The 25,176-nt window shown below is 42.0% G+C and overlaps 1 protein-coding gene across 1 annotated transcript in view; it reads right to left on the reverse strand.

The window, feature by feature from the left end:
* Window positions 1-25,176, reverse strand: part of Pcgf3 (polycomb group ring finger 3) — a 37,005-nt gene that overhangs the window by 8,011 nt on the left and 3,818 nt on the right. The window contains exons 2-8 of the mRNA XM_051198053.1: window positions 18,614-18,653; window positions 18,208-18,348; window positions 16,973-17,090; window positions 15,668-15,764; window positions 12,534-12,589; window positions 8,820-8,927; window positions 7,588-7,676 (exon numbers count right to left, since the gene is read on the reverse strand). Coding sequence (XP_051054010.1) covers window positions 7,588-7,676; window positions 8,820-8,927; window positions 12,534-12,589; window positions 15,668-15,764; window positions 16,973-17,081 — 459 coding nt within the window. The 5' untranslated portion in view covers window positions 17,082-17,090; window positions 18,208-18,348; window positions 18,614-18,653. The remainder of the gene's footprint in view (window positions 1-7,587; window positions 7,677-8,819; window positions 8,928-12,533; window positions 12,590-15,667; window positions 15,765-16,972; window positions 17,091-18,207; window positions 18,349-18,613; window positions 18,654-25,176) is intronic.

Here is a 25,176-nt window from a genome sequence, read left to right on the forward strand (position 1 = left end):
CCAAACCCTACCTCATCTCAGGAAGCCCACCAAATGACAACCCCCCACAAGAGACACTCAAGACCCCTCCCACAGGGTGTTAAAACTGCCCCCCAGAAAACAGACATGGGGTTTTCCAGTCTCCCTTTTCCATCTTCTGGTGGGGAGGGGGAAATCATCCAGGAACACTTTACCCATTAGACATGGGCTTTTTCTAATTCGGTTTGGTTTGATCTGATTTGGATTACTGTGTTGGTGGTGAGGCTTATCAGGGTGCAGAAAGTTTTCAAGGAGACAAGGTGCTGACTTATACCAGCTAAGGATTTTGAAAATGTATGTATTCATTTAAGCAATTTGTAACCGGAAAGTAATACAGAACTTTTAACTTGTAAAGCATAGACATGGGAAAAAAAAAAAAATTAAGGGAAACAAACTCTGCCACCAACCCTGCCTAGTGCCCAAAAGGGAAGCAATGAGAAAAAATAAACATGGCAAGTTAAAGCAGAGATCAGCTCAGATTTACCAGTGGTCATGAGAAATCTGACTAACTTGCCATCTAAATTTTCTAGGGGCTACAGAGTTGGCTCAATGATTGAGAGCACTAGCTACTTTTGCACAGGACTCAGGTTTAGTTCCCTGCACTCACATACAGCTTAAAACCATCTTATAACTTATTCCAGATCTTTGGACACCAGGCACAAGCATGGTGTGTGTGTGTATGTATGTATGTATGTGAAACACTCATAGACATAAAGAAATTAATCTTTAAAAAAGAAAAAAATTCTGGTTTGAGTAAATAAAATCTAGTTGATGTTACACATTACAGGAAGATATTTAATAAACTGAAACACCAGAATATTAACCAAAAGAAATATGGCTTAGGTTAATAAGAGATAAGGCAGACTTTAAGAGAAACAATGTTCCTAAGAAAATACTCCCTAAGGGATGGGAAATGTTTATAAATTTACTCATCAACTGACAGGAAGAGATGCAGAGACCTATAGCCAAACATCAGATAGTGCTTGAGGAATCCTGTGGAAGAGGGTAAGGAAGGACTGTAGGAGACAGATGGGTCAAGGACACAAGAAAACCCACAGAATCAACTAACCGGGCTCATATGGGCTCACAGACACTGAACCAACAATCAGGAAGCCTGTATGGGCCTGACCTACGTCCTCTACTTATGTTAGTTGTATAGCTTGACTCCCCTGACAGTGGAAACAGGGGCTATCTGTGACTTTTTGCCTATGTTTGAGACCTCTTTCCTCCTTCTGGGTTGCCTCATCCAGCAACTTGATATGCTGTTTGGTTGATATCCCCGGGAGGCCTAATCTTTTCTGAAGGGAAACAGAGGAGTGAATCTGGGGGAGACGGAAGAAGGGGAGAGAAGGCTTGGGAGGTGTCTTAGTTAGGGTTTCTATTGCTGTGACATCATGACATTGGAGGTTTACTCCATCATCACCTTGGTGGAAAGTAAGGCAGCATGCAGGCAGACATGGTACCAGAGAAGGAGCTGAAAGTTCTTATATCTTGAGTCTCAGGCAACATGAAGTGTTCTGTCTCACTGGGCTTGAGCATAGAGGAGAACTCAAAACCCACCTCCAAAGTGGCACACTTCCAACAAGGCCACACCTCCTAATAGTGCCATTCCTTTGGGGACTATTTTCTTTCAAACCACCATAGGAGGAGAGGAGGGAGAAGAAACTGTGCTCAGGATGTAATATATGTATGAAAGAATTAAACAAACAAACAAAAAAAAAAAATTGCATGCACCTAGTGAACTTTGTGAATGGACTGCAGTGGCCCCACTTGACACCAAATGGCTATACCTGTGGGCCAGAGTCAGGATCTTTGTGAGGTATGTAGGTCTGTGCTCTAACCCTGGCTAGAGGACTCAGGTGTACTCAGGAAAGGTGATCAAGGATCACCCCAGGGAGGCCTGAAGCACACATACGCACACAGTCTACTACAATGTTAGAATCAGAAATAGCAGAGTATATTCATTCCATGGGACCCTGGGTCTGGGCCACCTGTGAGACAAGAGTAGATGACTGTAAGGCTCCATGAACAAGAAACTAAGACCCTGGAAAGGTGACACCCATAGCACCTGGATCTGAGATAGAAGCGGAGGCATCAAGGTCAATGGTCAGGGGTAATTAATAGGGATCTTTCCCCACACAGGTGCTGCTGTCTAGACCCCAAGGTGTATGTGGGGGAGGTTGAAACCTTAGGGTGGAGGACATGCTTTGTTGCAGGTAACACAGGAATTTCCTGTCTGCAACAGAGATTGTTCAGGGAACCAGGCCACAGGCTTTTACTTCCTGCCTCTCCTCTACCTCCTGCTCTTGCTCCACATCCTTTGACGACTTCCCCTCTTGCCTCGTCCCTCAAGACTTCAACCTAGAACCCAAAACCCAAGGAGGGGATGGGGGGGGGGGATCAAGGGACAAGAGGGAATTGATCACAAGACAGGATTCTGATCAAGTGGCAAACTTTATTTTTCTACCCAGAGCTTATATAGTCAGCAGAGCAAGGATGTAGGAAAGGGGGGCAGGGGAGGTAAGAAGAATAGTTGAGGACTAGGTGTTCTTGTAAGCAGAATATAGAAAATCACAAAGAATGGATGTTGACATGGGTGGAAAGATCAGGAGTTGAGAACAAGAAAGGTTACTATGGTGATGGGGCTAGTGGTTATATGCTAGGCTGATCTTGCTAAATAGAGCTTGTTACTAAATCATCAAACCTTTATTGAATAACTGAAGGCTCTAATGTACAGCCAAGAGAAAGCCAGAGTTCAGCCAAAGTTCGTTCCATAATTGATCATAGATCCAGCCTCAGTTTCCAACACCCTCTTGCCATGTAGCATCTGATCTAGATTTTAAAGCTGCTGGAAGAAACTCAAAGGCAGAATACTGGCCCCACAAAGGTCAAAGCAGCATGGCTACTACTGTCCTCTGGAACTACAGAGAAAAAGGTAGGGAAACAGCTAAAAAGCTATTTGGTATATAAAGGCTGCTCTACAAAAGTCTTTCTAGATAGAAATTCAAGAACTCAGAATGAAAATAGATTGAGGTAGATCAGCTTGAGACATGGGAGGCAGAGAGGCACCTGGGTGTTTTTGCAGGAGGTGACAGCCTGTCCTCTGCTCTTGCAAAAGAGCCCCACAAAGAGGACAAAGTTTGTACAGGGATCATTGTCAACTGGAGAACCCCCCCCCCCAGAGCCCACAATGGCTGCTCAAAAAAATAAATAAATAAATCAATAATCAATACCCAAAACTCCACTGGGGAGCTAAGGAGGGGGCCTTTGTGGTAGCAGCCATCCCCTATCCACAGGTGGGGTTTCTGGATGTGAGAATATCTTGTACACGGTATCTCATGAGAAACAGCTTGAGAGAGACAAAGAGAGACAGACAGACAAGACAGACACACACAGAGAGAGAGAGAGAGAGAAGGAGAGAGGGGGGGGTGATTAGAGCCAACTTTCCATTCACCAACCATCTACTACTCAGGCTGTCCCAAAAGAAGTAATCAGGCCTTAGGAAAAGAGACCTGTAGCAACACATATCTCAGCTACAAAGAAAGAATGCGATGGTTCTGCCCAGATGGCCTTTTCACTGTGAACAAGGGCAAAAGAAAGGAAAAGGGAACCTAGGAAAGATTCAACTCGGGGCCAAGTTAAGAAGAAGAAATGAAGAATGAGGTTCCTTGTGTGGAACAAAACAACCATGAGGCAGATTCCTAGATAGTTAGGAACTCCCAAAAAAGAGTAAGACTGAAATCAGTGAGGAGCTTGAACACCTACAGACAGGTGGGGCTCTCATAGGAAGAGACCCTTTAATCCCTTGCCCCAGGAAATGAGAAAATAAAAGTCCTGTCAATTCTTCAGAAAAAAATGACATGGATTATAGAAACTTGATCTACTTTTTCTGTTTTGAGACAGGATCTCATTATGTAGCTATGGATGGCCTAGAACTCTCTATATAGGCAAGATTAGTACTGAACTCAGAGATCCACCTGCCTCTGCATCCTAAGTGCTAGAATTGAAGGTGTAAACCACCATTCCTGGCTTGATACATACTTTTTGTACTTCTCAGCCATCCACAAGTGTTGAGTCACCAGTTTATGTCAAATTTTTTTATAAAAATAAGCAACAATTTATGGAATATAGTAGTGAGAAAAAAATACAAATGACAATGACCATGACTGGCCTCTGAGAAGGTCACACTCATGCTTTTGTATGTGTCTTACTTTCTTCTGAGCATCTCTTTCTTTTACCCCTTATGCCTAATTCTGTACTAAAATTAAAATAACTTCATTATATCCAACTCTGATTCATTAAAAAAAATCTTCTGAAAAAGAAATGCATTACTTAAAAATGTAAACTTAAGCATGTTCAAAATTTAAGAGCACCCAGGGTGAGAAAGAAGGAACAACCTGGAGATGGGTCAACAGTAAAGAGAAAAACAAGACAGCTACTCCAATGGACACAAGTAAATAGGATCTTCAAGATGTGTTAAAAAATGCAGCATATAATTACATACCTAAAGCATCAAAACAAAGAAAGATTGAGAGAAACCAAGCAAAGTGGCAACAACAAAGCCTGAAAAATCAGGAACCAAAGCAAAGCAACGGCACAGAAAGAACTCAACTGGGAGACAGCATATTTATCAAGAATGTGGGCCAGCCACAGTCTGTGTTCCCTAAGACAAACACAACTGCAAGGATCACAGAGAGACTGACTAGAAAGCAATGATGACTCAGAGGAACCTAATAAGAGGAAATAAGTGTGAAATCAACACTAATTTCTTCTGAGCTGGCTTGGTGCTTTATAGTCCATCACAAGCTTCAACTGTATTCACAGGCAAGGAAACTGAAGCACCGGCAGAGACAGCTTCTGAAGGTAACTGCAGTTTAAGCTTAGTGTTAGGACTTGAGAAGACGGGGCCGTAGGTCCCATATGCTTAACTAAAGTGAGTACAGACAAATCAGTAACTTAAAGAATAGCTCCCCTGAGCAATCTGCCCAACTGGACTGTGAAGGCTTATCTTGGTTGTCAACTTGAGACACCTGGAAAGAAAGACATCTGTAGGGAATTTTCATTATTGCTAATTGATGAAGGTGGGACTTTAAAGTTGTACTATATTTTAAATTCACATATCAACATAAGGTCCTGGGAAGCAAGAAAAAGAAAAGGTTATGGTTTAATAGTGATATGTTTATATGTCAAGTTGACAAAGAGCAGACTTGTTATGGCTAATCTTGGAAATCTCAACTCAGAAACTGCCTACATCAAATTGGCTGGTGGAAATGTCTGTGGGGCATTTTGTTGACTGCAGTAGGTCTAGCTCACTGTGGACAGTGCTACCCTAAGGAGGTGATCCTAAGAAAGCCAGATAAGCAGCAAGGCAGTGGTGGTGCATGCCTTTAATCCCAGCACTCAGGAGGCAGAGGCAGGAAGATCTCCCTGTGAGTTTGAAGCCAGCCTGGTCTATAGAGCAATTTCCAGGGCAGGCTCTAGAGCTAGAGAAACCCTGTCTTGAACACAAAAAACAAAACAAAACAAAAAAAAAAAAAAAAAAAAGAAAGAAAGAAAGAAAGAAGGAAGCTCGATAAGCAAGTCAAGTCAATAAGCAGTGTTCCTCTGCGGTCTCTGATTTAGTCCCTGCCTTCAGGTTTCTACCTTCAGGTCCTATCTTGACTTCTCTTGACGATGGACCATAAAGTGAAAAATGAAACAAACCCCTTCCTCCCCAAGTTGCTTTCGGTCATGTTGTTTATCACAGCAACAAAAAAGCAAACTAAAACCTGGACACAGGAGGAGCATGGACTCCGTGCCAAGATCAGCACAGGTGAAAGGAAGTAGAAAATACTATAGCCAAAAAGGGTGTTCAGGTGGACATTTGAGAACACTTCTCTAGAAAGGAAAGATGATGCCTCTCCAGCAATGGTTATAACTTGTCAGTGCCAGGGACTGTACCCAAGGCACCCAAGAAGTTCACAGCTTGTGTGAGATCAAGAATATACACAGAGTTTAGCTCCAAAGGCTAGACCAATACAAAAAAAAAAAAAAAAAAAAAAAAAATCAATCCCCACACATGCTTTAAGTAAGAAACACTAAAACTAGTAGCATATTTGGTATAAAAAAGAAAAGGCAAAAATTAACAACAGTCAACAACAGAAAAAATTTAAACTACCTAACAAAGATTAGAGAAAATATTTTGAACAATTCTATGCCAATCTATAGAAAAGTGACAGAAGCAATGCCTGGGCCTGGGCAAGGTATAGAGATCCATGGCTTCAAAAAGCATAGGACTTAGTCCAGGCAAGGAACACTATTGCTCCAGGAAGGCTAGCAGGCATATGACCCACAGGGCAGGACCTGTGAAAGCTGGGGATACTGCCTGAGAGTTGCTCCAAGGTACCTATAGACAATAACTATTGTCACCTCTGTTACTGATGCTCAGAATCAAGACAGCAGATGAGACCAGTGGCCACACAAGGGTAGCCATAGTGGTTCACTCACCATAGGGAAGAACGTTAATCCCACATTTATCTGCAAACCTATCCCTTTTCTGTGGTGCTGACTATCATTAACTGCAGAAATGGACGTAAAGATAAGATTCCACCATTCCAGCCCCAAATATACTGTTTCAGTTACTATGTCTTCTGATAGGGCCAAGATCTCCCCACTATGCACAGCAATTTTATGGCTATTGATGCACATTCATGTCCCAGGAAGCTGCATAGTGGCTGTTTCCTGTCAACTTTAGCATCATGTCTAAAGTCAGACTGGGGAAAGGACCTCTCTTTCCCAAGGAGATCATGCTAAAATTCTTGTTGGTGTTATGCACTGGTTCTTTGTCTATTCCCAACATGAACTGATTATTACATGCTGATCCAATCACCCACAGAGCAAAGTAAATCCTGTTTTCAGTGGATTATCTTGGGTTTTATGTAAGACAGCATTACCTAGGAATAACGGCATCTTTGTTCCTCTTTAAATGTCTCATTCTTGTTTACCTGGTGCTGGGAGAGGAGCTCTAAACACAGAGTGACAGCCAATCAGTCATGGCATTTCCTTACTCCTTGTTTTATTAAGATAATGATTCTATTTCATTAAAATCATTACAACCATTAGAGCCCACAAACTAGGAAGTTATGTCAACAGGGATACGGGATTTTATCAGATCCTACTATAGCACTTCTGTGATGGTATGGTTTTTGTTTGGTTGGTTTGGTTTTATTTTTTCAGCTGATAATGTTGCAAATGAGACATGGAGAGTCCTCAACATTGCATGCTCACTTCCCTCCATCGTGCTGAGAAGCACAGCAGAGGAGGCACCAAACCACCAAGAGTGAGTGTTTGCAGCCGGCTGCAGAAAATGCAATCTGATTATAGACTGTGATTCTGTATGTCTGAAATGCCACACATAGCCACTATGTGTTGCTTTGATAATTAAAACAACAGGAATATAAAGAAAGATTAAGGAACTAATAGGAGGAAAGCTTTACGATGTTTTACCCTGTTACATTTTTATGAGACACTGAAATTTGCAAACACAGGAATGAGCTGAGGCTAGAAGATTTTCCGAGGAGGCATTCTCACCTGCTCATCACTCCTGTGGTAGTCGTTGTCCTCCTCTTGCTTCTCTTCTGCTGTCTCTTTATTGGAACTGTCCTCTGCTTTGGTTTCACCTTTTAGCACAAATAGCAAATGTTGTACAGGTTGAAATATCTCTAATCCAAAATTCAAAAGTTCTAGTACGTTAAACTTTTAGAGGTGAAGGAATAAACTTTTACACTTACCCCTATATGACAGGCTATATGCAGAAAAAGGCAGAATTAAAGTATTATATGCAACCTTTCCAAAATGAAAAAATATCCAATTCTGAAATGCTTGGCTCCAAGCATTTTGGACAAGCAAAACCTATATTAAGAAATCCAAAATACTGTATTTGTGAAAGTCCAGAGTATACTAAAAATGATGTTGACATTCATTCTAATGAGAGCATACATACAAAGAGCCCAGTGATAGCAGTTAAAACCATTCTGCATGTCTGCTAAGGAACTAAGCAACTTTGTGGTATAAGGCCCTACGGTTGCAGCTGGGTGAGGCAGGTTTTGGATTATGTTTCGAGGAGCTAATTGGATTTGGACTACTTGTTTTAAGGGACTCAGAAGATGGAGACAGTGACCAAAACTGGTGAGCACAGCAGAGACAAGCCTCCAGGACCATTCAGCACTCACCACAGCAACCTACTTCTCTAAGTAGTCTGGCTCATGGACCCTTACTGTTTGGATACATACTCAAGACCAGATTTCCACTTCCATCCACCCTACCCACTCCCATCCAAGCCTAGTCAGGCTCTCACAGGGTCCTGGCTACCAACTCTCCTGTTAAGCACATACAGGGTGGTCTTGAGATTTCTTAGGAACTTACATGGTCCCACTAGCAAAGTGTCAGTACTAAAGATTTGAATAATTTATTAGATATAGGCTTAAAAGCACCAATTAATTTTATGCTCAAATCCAATTGGCATTTGGCCTCTTTATCAAAAAGCAAGTAAATTTAGAATGTTATCTTAAGGATATCCACCTTCTACAGTTTTTTTCCTAGGCCTTCTGTCCAATTCTGTTATCTTCCACATGACCACTAGGCATTTTCTAGTATCTCTTTTAGTCTCACCCATATGTCCAGCTACCAGGGTTGATGAAGAGCCTTTTCAGCAACCATCAGAATATAGCCAAAACTACCTACATCTTGAGACAAAGTGCTCTATGAGGGAAAGCCTGATAAATGAGCATCTGAACTATATGGTAGCCTAATGAGCTACTCACCATTGCGGGGATCTAAGTGCTGTTTGGCTGAACATGCCTCCCCCTTGATGTCGCCTGGTACCTCCATGCCCAGTTTGTGATAGAACTCCCTCTGTTTCCTCATTTCCGCTATTAAGAATGGAGACACTTTTAATATTCAGTAGGAAAGGACTTAAATAGTAAAACTACTCACTAATATCATACAAAGAAACTTTCCCAGTTAGATGATGAGTCTGAAAGATGACACTAGTAAGAAAACAAGGTCAGAATGGGAACCTTAATGCCCATGTTGCAATGTTCGAGAACACTGAGACAGGACATGGGTGCAATAAGATAGGCTCTGGAGCTGTAGGGAAACTGTAGGGACTATGACCCAACTTCCTCAACCCTCTAGGATGGTGTGGGGTTATTCATCACCTAGAGCATGACAGAGTCTAGGGAGGCAGTTTGAGGAACTCCCCAAAGTGTGACAGACCCTGAGGAGGTGGCGCGATGACCTTTACCCATCACCACTGACAACGCGGCTGCTAGTGCATTCTTATGTACTACATACCATTTTGGTACAGATAGCTTGGCAATCTACACATGCTGCCAAGTGTTCCCACTGTACTTATAGCCATAATTTAGGTCACTATCTAGGACCATTTGGCTGTCATTAAATGCAGAAGAACTCTCACTAAGCTAAGTGCAGTAGATACACCTGGAAGACAAGGACAGTTCCAGAACAACCCTGTCCTGGAAGCCTATGTTTGTGTGCTAAGGTCCCTTGATTACATCAGAGACTACAGCAGTAACCAGTGGCCATGTCTTCTTGTACTGGGTGAAGACTGCCCCCAGTGGCTGTGGAAAGCAGTGGCTGTGAAAAAAAAAAAATGTAAGAAAAAGAGGAAACAGAAACTTCCAGCATACAGAGAAATTTTATTCTTAAAGGCGGGCATCTAATCATGCAGCTGCCCAGGGTTTCAGATTACTGTGTTTCTCTGGATCATCATCCAATACAGCAGCATGGTGTGTCAGCATACAACAAACACCACTGGTTAGACCAGGCTGTTATCTTGTCCTTGGAGGAAATTATCAATTACACAAGAGCAGCGTCTGACTTTCAGCAAAAGCTCTATCCATGTGGCTAAAACTCAGACCCAAAGGACAGGCATCAGATCCTAGCCACTGCACAGAACACACAGATGGCAAAGGAAACTTAAAATGATTTGTTCAAACCAAAATTCTACAAGTAACTCTGTAAAAGAAATGCTTTATTAAAATAAAATTTTACTTATTTATTTTTTGAGATAGATAGCACTGGCTGGTCTGGAACTCACTGTGTAAACCAGGCTAGCCTCTAAATCACAGAAATCAACCTGTTTTTGCCTCCTGAATGCTGGAGTTAAAAGCATGGGCCAGCATGCCTGGCCTTACTAAACTTTTCATCTGTATATTTGTCTTTCCCAATAGACCTGGAACCCCTAGAGAGCCTAGAACACATTCTGGACATGTCCAGCATGAACAGATGCATTGCAAACCTGACTGTACACATATGAAGATGTATAAATTGTGTACCTGGACAGAATAGGAACCCTTTTAAAGTGGAAGGAAAGAAGAGCTCAACCCAAGAAATGTTCTTGGACCAGAAAAGTGGTTCAGTGGTTAAAGATGCCTGTCACCACGCCTGACAATCAGGGTTTGATACTATGACCCACATTGTGGAAGGAAGGAACTGACTGCTGCAAGTTGTTCCTGATTTTCGTATTCAACCAGGGAACACAAACCTCCCCATATGCACACACATATACATAAAATAAATAAATGAAGAAAGAGAGGTTCCTATATACAACTGTATGAAAGGCAGCCCTGAAACAAGAGTATGGGACAGTTTCTGATAAAGGGAGGAAGAGCTGCCACTTTAACTCCAAAAGCAGAAAGAAATAACTCAGATTCTGCCACCATGTTCACTGCCTGTTTCCTTACTTTTCAGCTTCATAATAAAAATAACAATACCCCAGTGTGTAGTTTGAATCTGAAATGTCTTCTGAAGGCTCTCTCATATTTAAGGTTGATAATTATGGAGCTCTTGGGAGGAGACTGGATCAGGAGATCTCTAACTTCAATAGATAATCCCAGTGCATTACTGAGAGGTGTAAAAGGCAGGGCCTAGCTGTAGGAAGTAGGTTCCTGGGCATGCTTCTAAAGAGCTTGCTCCTAGTTCATCTTGCCTGTTTTTGCTCCTCTGTTTCCTGGCCACTACAAGGTAAGCAACTTTGTTCTGCCAATACCCTTCCATCAAGACATTCTTCTGCTTCACTATGGCCCACAAATAATAGAACCAGATGACCATGGGCTTAAAACCCTAAACAGTATGACAAAACTAGTTCTCTGGGGTATTGGTTACAGGAAAAAAAAAAAAAGAGGGGGTCTAATATGTCCAATATCAGGTATATACAGATACAGAAACACTTGCAGGAATGATGACACAAACCTATTAATCCCAGCCCTTGGGAGACAGACACAGGCAGATCTCAATAAGTTCAAGGCCAGCCAGAACTAGTCAGACCCTATCTACAAATAGACAAACAAACAAACAAAACCCCCACCAAAACAAACAAATAGATACAAACACCAAGGAAACATAGAGAATCATAAGGACATACTTTTAAAACCGTACTCTACCAAATTGGAAAATGTAAAGGAAATGGATACTTTTCTCAATACCATCTACCAAAGTTAAATCAAGATGAAATAAGCAATTTAAACAGCTCTATTACCCTTCGTGAAATGGAAGCAGTCATCAGAAGTCTCCCAACCAAAACAAAACAAAAAAAAAAAAAATCCCAGGGCCAAATGCTTTTAGCACAGAATTCTATCAGACTTTCAAGGAAGAATTAATGCCAATACTCCCCAAATAACTCAATAAAATAGAAACAGAAGGACCAGACCAATTTCTCTTATGAACATGCAAAATTTATAAGTAAAATAATTGCAAAACAAATCCAAGAATCAAAAAGATCATCTACCATGATCAAGTAGACTTCATCCTAGAGATAAAGTGATGGTTCAATCCAAAACCACATGATCATCCCATTAAATGCTGAAAAGACTTTTGACAAAAGCCAACACCCTTTTATGATAAAAGTCCTGTAGAGACTGGAGATACAAGGGGCATACTTCAATATAATAGATGCGATTTACAACTAGTCCACAGCCAACATCAACCTAAACAGAGTAAAACTCAAAGCATTTCCTCTATAGTCAGGAATAAGACAAGGATATCCACTCTCTCCATATTGATATGAGAACAACAAGACAAATGAAGGAGATCAAAAGGTTACAAAAGGAAGAAAAGAAATCAAAGTATCTTTATTTGCAGATGATACCATTGTATGCATAAATGACCTTAAAAACTCTTCCTGGAAACTCCTACAGCTGATAAACACTTTCAGCAAAGTAGCAGGATACAAAATTAACAAACAAAAATCAATGATCACAGCATACAGAGATCTTCATGTACTTGGCTACATCCTTATATAATTCTATTGCAAATGCTTCTGAAGATGTCAGCATTTTATCTTGAGGTGTTGCTGTTTCCCAAAACTAACACAGCCTATGTATCACAGGAAGATAATGGAGAATCTAGAACTAAGAACAGACATGTGGAAAATGGGGATACTGCTGAGGAAGGGGGCTGGGTCCAAGAGCCAGAGCCCTAGCTATGGACTTGGGCTGAACAGTGTTTCAACTCACCTTCCTGGAGGCCTGGTACCAGCTTGTAAACAATGTCCTGCATGGTTCTGTCATGACTGAAAAAGAGAACAGGTTGGTGGGAGAGGGTCAGCCAATGTAAATGCTATAATTTTCTATTTAACAACTTGAGGTTGAATTTTCCTTCTAGTTTGCAATGAAAAACATGTTCTAAAAGTTATCTAGGACTTGAATTGATGCATCATTAATTTAGGTTCCAGCTACTTGGAATAAGAAAAGGTTACTTTGGGTACAGTGCCTCCAGCCTGCTGGACAACTTCCTGGGCACAGGCAAACCATGAGCTACTCTATCTACAAGATGGTTCCCACTATAGTTTGCTATTTTTAAGCATAAAATATGTCAAGTAATTTCTAGAATAAAGTAAGAGAATTTCTTAATTTTCAAAGTTATTTTAACTTCTAATCCTTATGGTATGAATCCAGTAACTGGCCAATGATTACACTACAACAAAAGCACAGGAATCTAGCCAATCTGGGCTCAGCCCAGTGGCTACTCATGGGCAAGTCCTAGTGCAACTGAAGCCACCTAACCGCTGAAAACCATCATTCACTGAATGAACCAACTTCTTGTGCTTTGAAAGTTTTTGGCTATGAGGCCCAACTGTATATTGTAAGAGGTGGTCACACAGAGCTCCAAACTTCCTTTCCACTACCTAGACCAGGATGCATGCATGCACTCAGGTGCAAATTTGGACTTTGTAGATTGGGACCTGTGCTGATTGGTTTTTGCACAAATTGTGGACTTGGCACAAACTGGAGTCACTGGGAAAAGGGAACCTCAAATTAGAAACTGCCCCCATCAGACTGGGCCTGTAGCCAAGGGTAGGGGCTTAATTAGTCCAGCCCACTGCGTAAATGTCACCCTGAGCAGGTGGTCCAAGATTGTATGGGAAAGCAGGCTGAGCATGGAGAACAAGCCAGTAAGCCCTGATTCTTACAGTAACAGTGATGAACTATGACCTAGAAATTTATACTAAATAAACCCCTTCCTCCCTACATTGGTTTTGATTAGTGTTTTATCACAGCAACAGAGAAGTGAACTAAGACATGGCTTTCCAAGCATTTGATACCCTTGACATGCTTTACTTGAGCTTACAGATCAAGACCATGTTGAGTAGAGTTGGTAGCCAGAACTCCATACTTGAGTACCAAGCAATGATGCCAAGCTTTGTCTACTGTGGAGGCCTAACAAGAGGACTAGTGGGAAACATAACACAGTGTACTTTTTGGATGGAAGGCTCTTAAATTCGAGCTGGTTTTTTTTTGTTTTTTTTTTTTTTCCAAAGTGAACTTGCTCACACTGCAGGCTCACAGAGGCATTTTTCAATACTCTGCAAGGTCTCTACCACCTGCTTAGATCATCCCTGCTACTGCTGGCTGCACATCTTTCTACCCTAAATCTTGAGGTGTAAATGCTGAAGCCAAGAAAACCCAGTCCATATAATACTGCAGGGCCCACAGGCTTTCTCTCCTTGCCTCCTGAAGTAGAGAATCAGGCAACAGGCTGTGGTAGGTGAAACTAAGTCATGAGCAGAGGATGGCACCATCAGCAGTATCACCATAGACAATTTCAGATGGGACCAAGACATTGCTAGTGAGAGCAGGGCTAAGAGAGTTGGAGATAAAGCTCAACTGATAGAATATTCGCCTTGAATTCACAAAGCTCTGAGTTTGATCCCCAACACTGTATAAATGGGGTGTGGTAGAACACACTCAATAATCTTAGTTCTTGGGAAGTAGAAGCAGAAGTTCAGGGCGACATAAAACCCTGTGTCAATTAAACCAGAGAGAGAGACAGAGAGAGAGACACACACACACACACACACACACACAGAGAGAGAGAGAGAGAGAGAGAGAGAGAGAGAGAGAGAGAGAGAGAGAGAGAGAAAGAGAGGCTAAAAGCCTCTAGAGGTCAAGGCTTTAGCTGGTATCCAACTCATAAGTCACAACGTTCAGGACAAGATACCTCCCTGCTGTCTTTACTTATCCAACACCTGGTCCATTGCTGTGCTCCTCCCCCAATTCTCTTTTGTGTTTGCATGACAAGCTAAGCTTGCATGAGAGGATCTGCCCACAAGATAGCTCCTTAATGTTCTGCCACCACAGGAAACTCCAGCAACCCTAAAGAGGATAGCAGCCTCCCCAGCCTCCAACTCCAGCCCTAAGGAAGGCCCCTCACCACTTGTGTCAGCAGCCATGTGCTCTGAGCTCTACAGAAAACTGCACCCCAGGAAGGAAGCAGGTGACACAGCTTGTGCTATCACATGAGGACAGAAAAGTCCCAACAGTGAACTGATGTATGGGAAGGCACCAGGCTTAGGGATAACTATGGAGGTGGGCTGCTATGTGTCCAGAGCCATCATGGTGACAAAACTAAAAACCCTACACAAGGCTGGCCAGAATACAGAGCCAATGGTTTAACAGTCAATAGGAATTTGGACAGAAATTCTTTAAATCAGATGTCCCCAACCCATTCTACATGTGGGACACTGGCAGGAACTCAGGACAGTACTTAATACCAAGAACTGCTAGACATTTCCATATGTCCACCACATAGGGTATGTAGACCATGGGGTCTTTTGGAGAGATTGAGTCTATGAACAGATGATCTGGCAATGAAGTTAGGCAGACAGAAAACACACTCTCATTTCAGGGTGGGAAGTAGAAATGGTGCCATCAGTAGTGTTGGAAGTCTAGAAGGATTTTTAAGGTCAGACAATTAACTTGAACGGCTATGACTGTGACATGCTGTACAACTTTAAAGTGAAAAACAAATATGTTTTCATCTTCTCTGATTCCTTCATGCCACATGTATCTGTGACTTAATTTCCTTCAGAGTGAGTTTTAAATCAGAAACTCCAATTACAAGCCCCTGCTTCCTTGGCTCAAATTCCAGCCCAGGGGGAATATGCTACTCTAAAGAAAGGTAGGTGTGAGGTTCCTTCTACTTAAAACTTTTAGTTTAAGAAACTTTTAAGATTCTAATTGTTGTTATGGTCCCTCCAGGGCCCTGCTCACCTGTACTGTGGTATCTGGGGTCCAAGAACAAGGTGGTCACTTCCATGCAGATGTATGGACATGATGACTAGGGAGCACCAGCCCATATTATTACTCACCCAATATACTGTAGTGGGTGGCTCTGATGGATCACGATCCTGCAAGTGGGGCAGGTATTATTCTCCTCCAGATATTTCACAAGGCAGCTCCTGCAGACTATCCAAAGGGAGAGGATGACAGCAACCCAGAAGAGAGGTGCTAGTTGGTACCATGCCCAGCCAACTCCAAGACGGATAAGAGGGCATTTGCATAAACAGCCTCCTCTACAAAGTTCCTGACCTCTGAAAAGAAGGTGCCTTTGGGTTGCACTATGCGGTTATCACCTGTTATACACTCCTGGCCTGGGAACTAACTGGAGAAGAAACACCAAGGAGTGGTTGTCTAAGTCACTATGTGGCAAGATCATGAGACTATAACTGATATTTTAAAATCTATATTTTGGCCTAAAAGATTATAAAACTGTCTTATACTGAAAAACTAGGTAAAATTCAGTGAAACTGCCAAACACAAAATTGTACCACCAATTTCTAACAATTCAATTAATCTTAACCTAAAAATTCTTTGAAAGTAGAAAACATTTTAAAAAATGCAAATGTATAGGATGGAAGTCATATGTGATAATGCAGCCTCTAAGTGATCCAGACAGAAATCTGTCTTCCAGTGAGACAGAAAAATAAAAAAAAAAATTAAAAAATAATCTTGGGGGGGGGGGCTGGAGAAATGGCTCAGTGGTTAAGAACACTTGATGCTCATGCAGAAAACTTAGGTTCAGTTTCTAGTGTCCACGTGATAGTCTACAACTACAACTCTAGTCAGACAGGATCCAATGCCTTCTTCCAGTCTCTGCTGGTATTGCAAGCATGTAGTACACATACATAAACATAGGCTAAACACTCATAGATATAAAAATTATAAAATAACTAAAATAACAGTAACAATATGAAGATAAAAACTTATCCTGAATAGGTCCAGGCCCAACAAGCAGAATGAGTAACAGGCACAAATGCTTGACTATTAAAAAGAAAAGACTTCACTTGAAATTTCACAAGTACCTCCCTACTAGAAAAGAGTATCACTACACCAGTGGTCATTTGACAGACAAAAAAAAAAAAAAAAAAAAAAGTAGTTTTCCTTTGTTCAGCTTTCCTGACAGAAACTTCCCTCCAGGGAGTTACCTATAGAAACTTCCCTCTAGGGAGTTACCTATAGCATCCCTAGTTTAAGGTAAATTTTTCAACCACCCCAACCAAGACCTTTGTTCTTCTCTTGGCCCTATTGCTCTCATGCCCAAGTTTAAAGTCCTAAGGAATATGCTGGAGCAGCCCCTACCCCATTTAGATCAGAGTAGAACTGGTTGTACTCACATGTGTGCAAACACTCAGTCACTGTAGTTGCATCAATGAGGTAGCCGCTGCACAGGCGGCAAGTGATGTGGGCGTTTATGTCCCAGAGTTTAATCTTCCTGGTCAACATCTTTGGCTTCTGTGGGAGAAATACACTGAAGTAACTGTGATGACTAAGCTAGGTTGTCAACTTGACTACATCTGGAATTAACAAAAACTCAAGTGGCTGAATATACCTGTGAGGAATTTTTTTTTTTTCTTAATTAAAATACAAGATCCATTTTTCTTTTGAGGTAGGAAGATCCACCTCTAATCTGGGCCACAAAAGGACACAGAAAAAGGAAGCTTGCTCTCTTTGTCTACTCTTGCTAGCAAATTCACTCCTTCACTGCCACTGGAACCTATTCTTTGGCATTCTAGTGTATACTGAAGACCAGTTAAGATATCCAGTATCATGGACTAAAACAATTACTGGATTCTTGAACTTTCTGTTGGGAATCAGTCATTGTTGGACTAACTGGACCATAGTCTGTCTGACTAGTACACCAGGTATCTATTTCCTTCTCAATTTGCCTTTCTTCTACTCATAACCCATCCCATCCTTTTTGTTGGACACATGGCCCATCTCTTCTCATCATACCATTGAATAATGACCTACCTCAGGCCTCAGTGGTTAAGTGGAGTTTGAACCACAACTCAAGAGACTACCACTAGCTACTATACTGTCTACCAGAAAGACACAGAGACCAATAGGAAGCTAGATTAGATATTGTGGATTCAACTTTATTGCCAGTCACTTTGACCTGAATCTGTCACATAGCCTTTCAACATTATACTGGTATCTGGGTCCATTCCTACCTTGGGAATTGAGCCATCCTCACCCTTGTACTTTGTATGAGAGGGAAAACTAACTTATGACACCTCTATCACTAAGTTATCATCTAGACAGACCCTGTTGAGCTCCAGGCTCACCAACTGCCCCTTAGCATAGTATGACCAGCTCAATATCTTTTAAGACACTATACTCAGGGCTAAGCATGGTCATACAGCCCCAGAAAAGTCCATCTGAATCATGGTACCATTTCTAGCTATGCACCTCTCTTAGGCAACTGACTGATGAACACCTACCCCACCCTGAACTAGTGGTACTCTAGAGACAGCATGCATAGAGTATAAAAAAGGCCAAACTCTTCAGACAGAATCCAGACCTCCCTCCCCTAGACAGCATGGCCCTTCAGAAGAATCCCAGACCTCACCTCCTCTGGATGTCTGTGAGTCCTTCCTTACCCGGTGGCATGGAGGCTTCAGGCCACCAAGTGGATGTGATGATCCCTCCTTATTCTGTGTTCTGGCTGGCTTCTGCACCTTCCTTCTGTGCCTTGTTCCTTTTCCATTTTCTAGCACAAAAATGGAACTGTTAATTCAAAGCACATTGATGCCAGTCCTGCATACAATCCCACATTAAACCCTCTTCATCTTAGATAAGGTCTACATATTAAATCAAGGGACAGGGCAGACTAGAAATGCTGGAAGACAATCTAGAACCACAAATAACTCCACAGACAGTTGCTAGAGACCAAACTTCAAGGAAATATGAGGTGGCCACCATAGTGAATCAATCATAGGTAGCCAGAAAGGAAGATCAGCTTCAGCTATGCTTACCTGTGAATGACAGCCTGGAACCAGGGCTACATTGTGAAGTCTGTGGAGAAGCAGAGATGGGTGTCACCACGGGAGGGTCTTGTCTCACCCTAACCTCTAGCAATTCTCAGTACTGTCTGGTTAAACATGTCTGCATGAGAGTAATGGTAAAGAAGGAGGAGAACTTCCCAGAGTTCCTGAGCCCCACCCAATCCAGAACAAATACAGTTTATGGTGTAAGGGAAAGAAAAGATGGTTCCACTACTTTGGGGCCCAAGAGGCAGGATGAGGTATTTGTGGCTTAAGGGCTGATTACATACAACCTGGAAACGGTATACCATAACATGTCTTGGAATGAACTTAGTCTTAAATGCAACTCAGATAATTTCACCTTGAAAAATTTAGTACAACTGCATTTTTTATTTATGTGTGCATGTGTGTGTCTATGTATGTATGTATGTATGTAATGTGTGTATGGGTGTCTTACGAAGCCTGAAGCTGAAGTTACAGACTGTTATAACTGCTTGATGTGGGTCCTGTGGAAGAACAAGTATGCACTTGACCACTAGGCCTTCTCTCCAGCTTCAGAACCACATATGTTTAGTAACCTATCAACCCAGGAAACTTGTACCAAATGAAGAAGGGAAATGGGAAGGCAGAAGAAATATTAGGTAAACCAAGGGAGGGAACATTTAGAGGAAGAGGTGGGGCCAGCTCAATGCCAGGCTTGTCTTAAAGTAGCCCATCTAGTATGGAGTTCACACTGACCATATAAAGTTACTGTCCTTGAAACTTGGTGGCTCCTGTGACAAAAGAACCAGAATGTGGCACTCATTCTTTGCCGCCCTAGGCGGACCTCAAAGTTCCAGCGATACTCTTGCCTTAGCCTCTAAAGTGTAAGCCACTGCACATAACTAATTGCATTTAATCCTGGTGCTGGGATTATTAAAGGTGTGTGTCACCACTCCTGGCTTACATGTAATTTTTTAAAATGAAGTTTGTATGGAATGGATAAATTCCTAGCAGGGAGTCGTGGTGAAAAACCCAAAATGTTCTCTATCATAGAATCTGAATACATAGTTACAAAATTTTCTTCATGGGTTGCTGGGCAGTGCTGGCCCACACATTTAATCCCAGAATGTGGGAGGAAGAGGCAGGTGGATCCCTGAGTTCAAGATCAGACTGGTCTTCAGAGTGACTTCCAGGACAGCCAGGGCTACACAGAGAAACTTGATCTCCGGGGAGGGGAAAAAAAAAAAAAATGGTTGGAAAGATGGCTCAGAGTTTAAGAGCACTGGCTGCTTTTCCTGAGATCCTGAGTTCAATTCCCAGTAATCATATGATGGCTCACAACCATCCATAATGAGATCTGGTGCCCTCTTCTGGCCTACAGGGATGCATGCAGACAGAACACTGTATATATAGTAAATAAATAAATCTTTAAAACAAACACCCCAAAAAATAAAAATAAATAAATAGTTCTCGGTCTGTGACTCTACCTATTTGAGAGCAAATCACCCTATCAGGTGGTAAAAATGATTGGGTCCAGAACACCTTCAGAAGGGATCTCTAAGTCACTTTAATTTTTAAAAAAATTTTAATGTGCATTGGTGTTTTGCTTGCATATATGTCTGTGTGAAGGTGTCAGAACTCCTGGAACTGGAGTTACAGACAGTTGTGAGCTGCCACGTGGGTGCTAGAAATTGAACCCGGGTCCTCTGGAAAAGCAGTCAGTGCTCTTAACTGCTAAGCCATTTCTCCAGCCGCTCTAACTTACTGTATGAAATGACTAATCATACAACAAACTCTAGCAAGATGAGACTTATAAGAAAAGTAACAGACCTGCCTGACCCCAAGCAGAGCATTGGCCATCCTCATCTAGTGTATGAAGGTAGAGTCATTCAGGACCAAGTTAGATGTGTCCCAGCAGTATAGCTAGGCATAATACAGAAGTCTCAGATGGAGGTGACTGGGCTGCCCATCAGCAGGCAGGGTCCCACACAGCAGCTATTCCTCAGAAGTGAGGAAAAGAAAGGTGCACCCAGCTCTATAAGAAGCATAGCAGTGCCATTCTCATGGAACACAAGATTCCAAAAGGGTGAGCTGACTACTAAGGACCGGCCAGCAAGGGTGGCCCATGGGTCTCAGGAAGAGGCCTTGAGTCCCCATGACACAATAAACTGAAGAAAAGAGTATCTTACAATTTAAAACAAGTGACATGGCACATTCAACACAGTATGTGGTGCCATGTTCAGATGCCAAATAAGTCAGGGGTATTTATTATCTTTCCTAATTTGTGATTACATCATGTAGCTCTATTATGAATGGAGATGCACTTATCTGCAACATATTAGAATAGAGGCCAGCAAACTCAGGTCCTGAGGATGGAGTGGTGTTGCTGTTCTGCTTTGTGTCACAGGGCCAGCCATGATTAAGTACTATTTTTTTTTTTAAAGAGAAACTTTGCCCACTTCTGCTCTAAATGATGAAAAGAGATTCATTAAAGAAAAAAAAAAATCCAAATTAAGTGAATTTCAGCTGATGAACTTGTATTACTAAACTGGGAAATATAAATTAAATATCCAATGAAACTCACAAAATGGAGAGTGCTGGTAAGTATCATGAGTGTACAGTGTTGAGAGAAAAAGTTGGCATTCTGTGGTAAAGGCAACACATACCCTGCCAAACTCTGTAACAGCATTTTCTGGAGGCTCCAGCATTCAAAAATTAGCTAAGTATCAGTACCTCTACCACACCATGTGGTTAAGTGGCCAGCCTGGTGTCGTCTCCAGGCCTTCTAAGAATCGCTTGTTTTAGTTTCTTGGTACATTGCAATCATCACATCTGTGGTCACAAAAACAACATGCATATGGACATGGCAAACCATAACAACAGTGGAGTAGAAACTACCATGTAGGCAGCAAGCAGGTTGGTCACTTGTCTTCATCTACTGCATGGTGGGTGCCCTGTGCTATAGTCCCAATGACTCACATACAAGCCCTGTGCACATTTATGAACAAGGGAATGGGAATACAAGGGACTCATTTCTTATAAGCAAATAGTGTCCCTGCTATGGCAGGTCTGGGCCCATAACTCTTCCTACCCCTCTGCACATTGCCTAGCTTGTGGGTTCTACCCAGTAACCTCTCCAGGGATGGGGTTCACATACCCTAAATTTAGTCAACATCTAGTCTAAGAGCCTCAGTTTATCCCACTTTTGTGATATGCAAAAATATGAATGATAACTAAAACTGGAAAATATGGCCCTTAAGACATTATGTTCTGCACATAAAGGTGCCTCTTGCCATGCCTGACAACCCAAGTTCAATCCCTAGTACCTACATAGTGTAAGGAAAAAACAAACTTCCACAAGTTGTCTTCAGAATGATAAGCATGGACACCCAAAGTAAATGAAATGTAACTTTAAAATGCGTATAAAACTTCTCTTAATGCTGGCTCCAGATAATATAATAGAAACTTCTAGCCATGCAACTCAGATTCTCCTTACATAGCCTTAGAAGATGAGACAACCATTAAATCCAAGCTGGCAAGATATTGTCTTTGTCCTGAGACTATAGTTCAGTTGGTGATTGCCTGCCTAGCATGAACTCAATCCCAAGCACCATATAGAGCCAGGCATGGTGATACATGTCTGTAATCCTGTCACATGGGAGGTGTAGACAGGATGATCAGAGAAGCTCAAGGTCATCCTTAGCTATGAGTCTGAATGCACTCTGGGTTAAATAAGATCCTGCCTCAAAAGAAAAGAATGATGCTGTCCTCACTAAAATCAGTAACACAAGCCTACTGTCCTGTGGGTAAGATCTAGGTAGAGACACCACTGTCTTGGGCACCACTGATCTGATTACATTCTGTAGTGAGATATTTACTCTATCTACACCTGTGGCACTGACCACGCCCATTGGAGGTGAGGACAGGGGCAGACTTGACCTGGGGGAACTAGGTCTGGGGAAGAGGTCCCTGGAGTGCTCTCTTGCTTGCTGGACAGGGACAAAGAGGATCTGGAGGCATCCCTGGGACCAGGAACCTGCTGGAGTTCATTTGTCTCTGTTTTAAGTTATTTCTCCCTGAATAAACATCTATTCAGCCTATCTGTTTTTCCCTATCCTTATTAATCCACGATAACATTCCAAGCTGGCCCCTAAACAGTTCAGGCCTAATACATATTAATACTAAAAAAAAAAAAGAGCTTGTTTTTGTTTTGTTTTCTTTTGTTGTTGTTTTTCAAAACAAGGTTTCTCTGTAGCTTTGGTGCCTGTCCTGAAACTCGCTCTATAGGCCAGGCTGGCCTCAAACTCACTGAGACCTGCCTGCTTTTGCCTCCCAAGTGCTGGGATTAAAGGCATGTGCTACTACCACCCAGCAAACACATAGTTTTTAACAATTAAAAAGCAAAATAGATTACAAGCCTTTATCTGTTGACAACTGTCTTCCCCATCTCATTCCAAAGGTGACCTCTTTCTGTTCTATGACCTGCCCAACACAGTGCTGCTGTTCACTGAGCTCTTTGTTGACAGACCTCTTTCCTTGTGCACCGACCCTCTCTGTGGTGGTGAGCTGATATCAGTGATATAGCTCTTAAATCCAATCTTACCTGCCTCCCTTGTCACTCCAGTCTCTTCCAGCACTTCCTGACATCCATGGGAGTCTTGCAAAGGTTAACCTCCCATGGTTAACAGATAGAACATTATCCTTCACTCAATAGGTTATAGCAAGCCATTGGCAAGTAGGCATTTCCTACACAGATTAGAATTTTCCTAGATTAAGCTTTGTGCTGAGCTTGAACACTATACCCTCCCAGGCACCCACAGTTATGTGTCCCCTTCAATTTGTGCTGAAACTGTGACTTTCTACGATCTAGTATGCTACATGGCCAGAAGTGCTTATGCTATCAGTCTCCAGTAACAACAATTGACCTTGAGAGCAAGTATAATCTCCAATATGTCACTGAAGACTGATGTTGAGGACAGAAGCCTGTCCAGATCTATGACCTCATCAATATACCTTGTCTTTGGCTGTGTTCAGGCATTTCTCCTTACAAAACCAGCCAACAGGGGAACAAGTCAGATGGCTGATATATGTCACAAAGAAATATTCCAACCTGGAAAGTCTTACCCCAAAGTCTAATACTCTGAGGATATTAGGAGGACAGAAAACTCAACACCAGAATTCCCTAAGTGTACTGGGGGAACAGACATCAATGTAATATTAAGACCTCCTAGAGTGTTACAGTGGCATGGCAACATAGCACTACACTTCTGAGTGGTCAAGATAGGAATCAACCTAGCACTAGAACACAGGGATCTGTTCAAGTAAAACTATTAAGGACCTTCTTACGACACCAAGGCCAACTGTAAAATCCTGAAAGTAACTATTTGTGGGATATGCTAAGCCTGTAGGTGGTTATGGGATGGGAGCCCTGTCTGTTTTTTTCCTCTTCCTCCTCCTCATTTCCTGCAACAGGTAGCCTATTATCTGAAGTTGCTCTCTGATACTTTAATGAAAGATAAAAATATTATCAAATAGAAAACTGTGTCCTGCAAGTGGGCATGAGGGTCCTGTCCCAGACTGTAGGCTGCTGTCACAAAATATCTTATAATGGAAGGTTTATGAGCAACCTAAGTTTACTCCTCAGTGCTGGCAGCTGGGTCACAGTAGACTCTGTGGCTTGTTCAGACTCAATCCCATGTCAAGGCCTTTTAAGCAGAAAGGATGGAAGAGCTCTCAGGATTAAAAATAAGGCATTCTGTTCTTGAGGACAGAGTCTCCCTGCAAAGCTTATTTCTCATGCAATCATCTTTGATTTAACTTCAACCTAAAAAACTGGGAGGAATGAAAACAACACAGGGGCCACAGCAGATGCCCACTGATTTTTTGTTTCACTAGTGTTTTCTGTTTGAGTTTTGTTGTTGTTGTTTGCTCTGGCAAGCACTTAGAATAAAAAGCAAAAGGTGGTGGCTGGTGAGATGGCTCAGGGGGTAAAGGCACTTGTCACCAAGACTGATGACCTACGTTCAATCCCTGGAACCTACATGAAGATGGAAAGAGAAAACAGACTTCAACATCCATACATACTCAGGGCTTCTGCACACAGAAACATACACTCACACTATAAAAATGTTTAAAAAGTAAAAGTTCTTGAAGTAAAGACACTTGTGGAATGTTTGGCTCGACCCCCATTCCTCGTTTGTAGAGCATGTCCTGAGGACTTTAACAATCAAGTTGATACATATCCTCAGCACATAGACACAAAAATCACTGGCTATGATTTGCTTTAGGCTAGAGTTTGTTGAATACCTGATACTGTTTGTGAAGCCAGGAAACAGAGAAAGTCACTACAAACTCCTCATGTGACCCAGAGGCCTCCATCAGGCCTTACAACAACCACATAGCCACAAAGTACTCACAGGTCCTAGGAAGTCCCACTGTATCACAAAAGCCACACAGGACCCATGAGGCTTCTGTAGGCATAGACCCCCATGAGGCCCAATGAGACCCACACAAGACAAGATGGGGGAGGAGAGTGATCAAGGGCTTTGGGAAAGTTTATAAACATCTCAGCA

The sequence above is a fragment of the Phodopus roborovskii genome, unplaced genomic scaffold (assembly GCF_943737965.1).
Source record: "Phodopus roborovskii unplaced genomic scaffold, PHOROB, whole genome shotgun sequence".
NCBI lineage: Eukaryota > Metazoa > Chordata > Mammalia > Rodentia > Cricetidae > Phodopus > Phodopus roborovskii.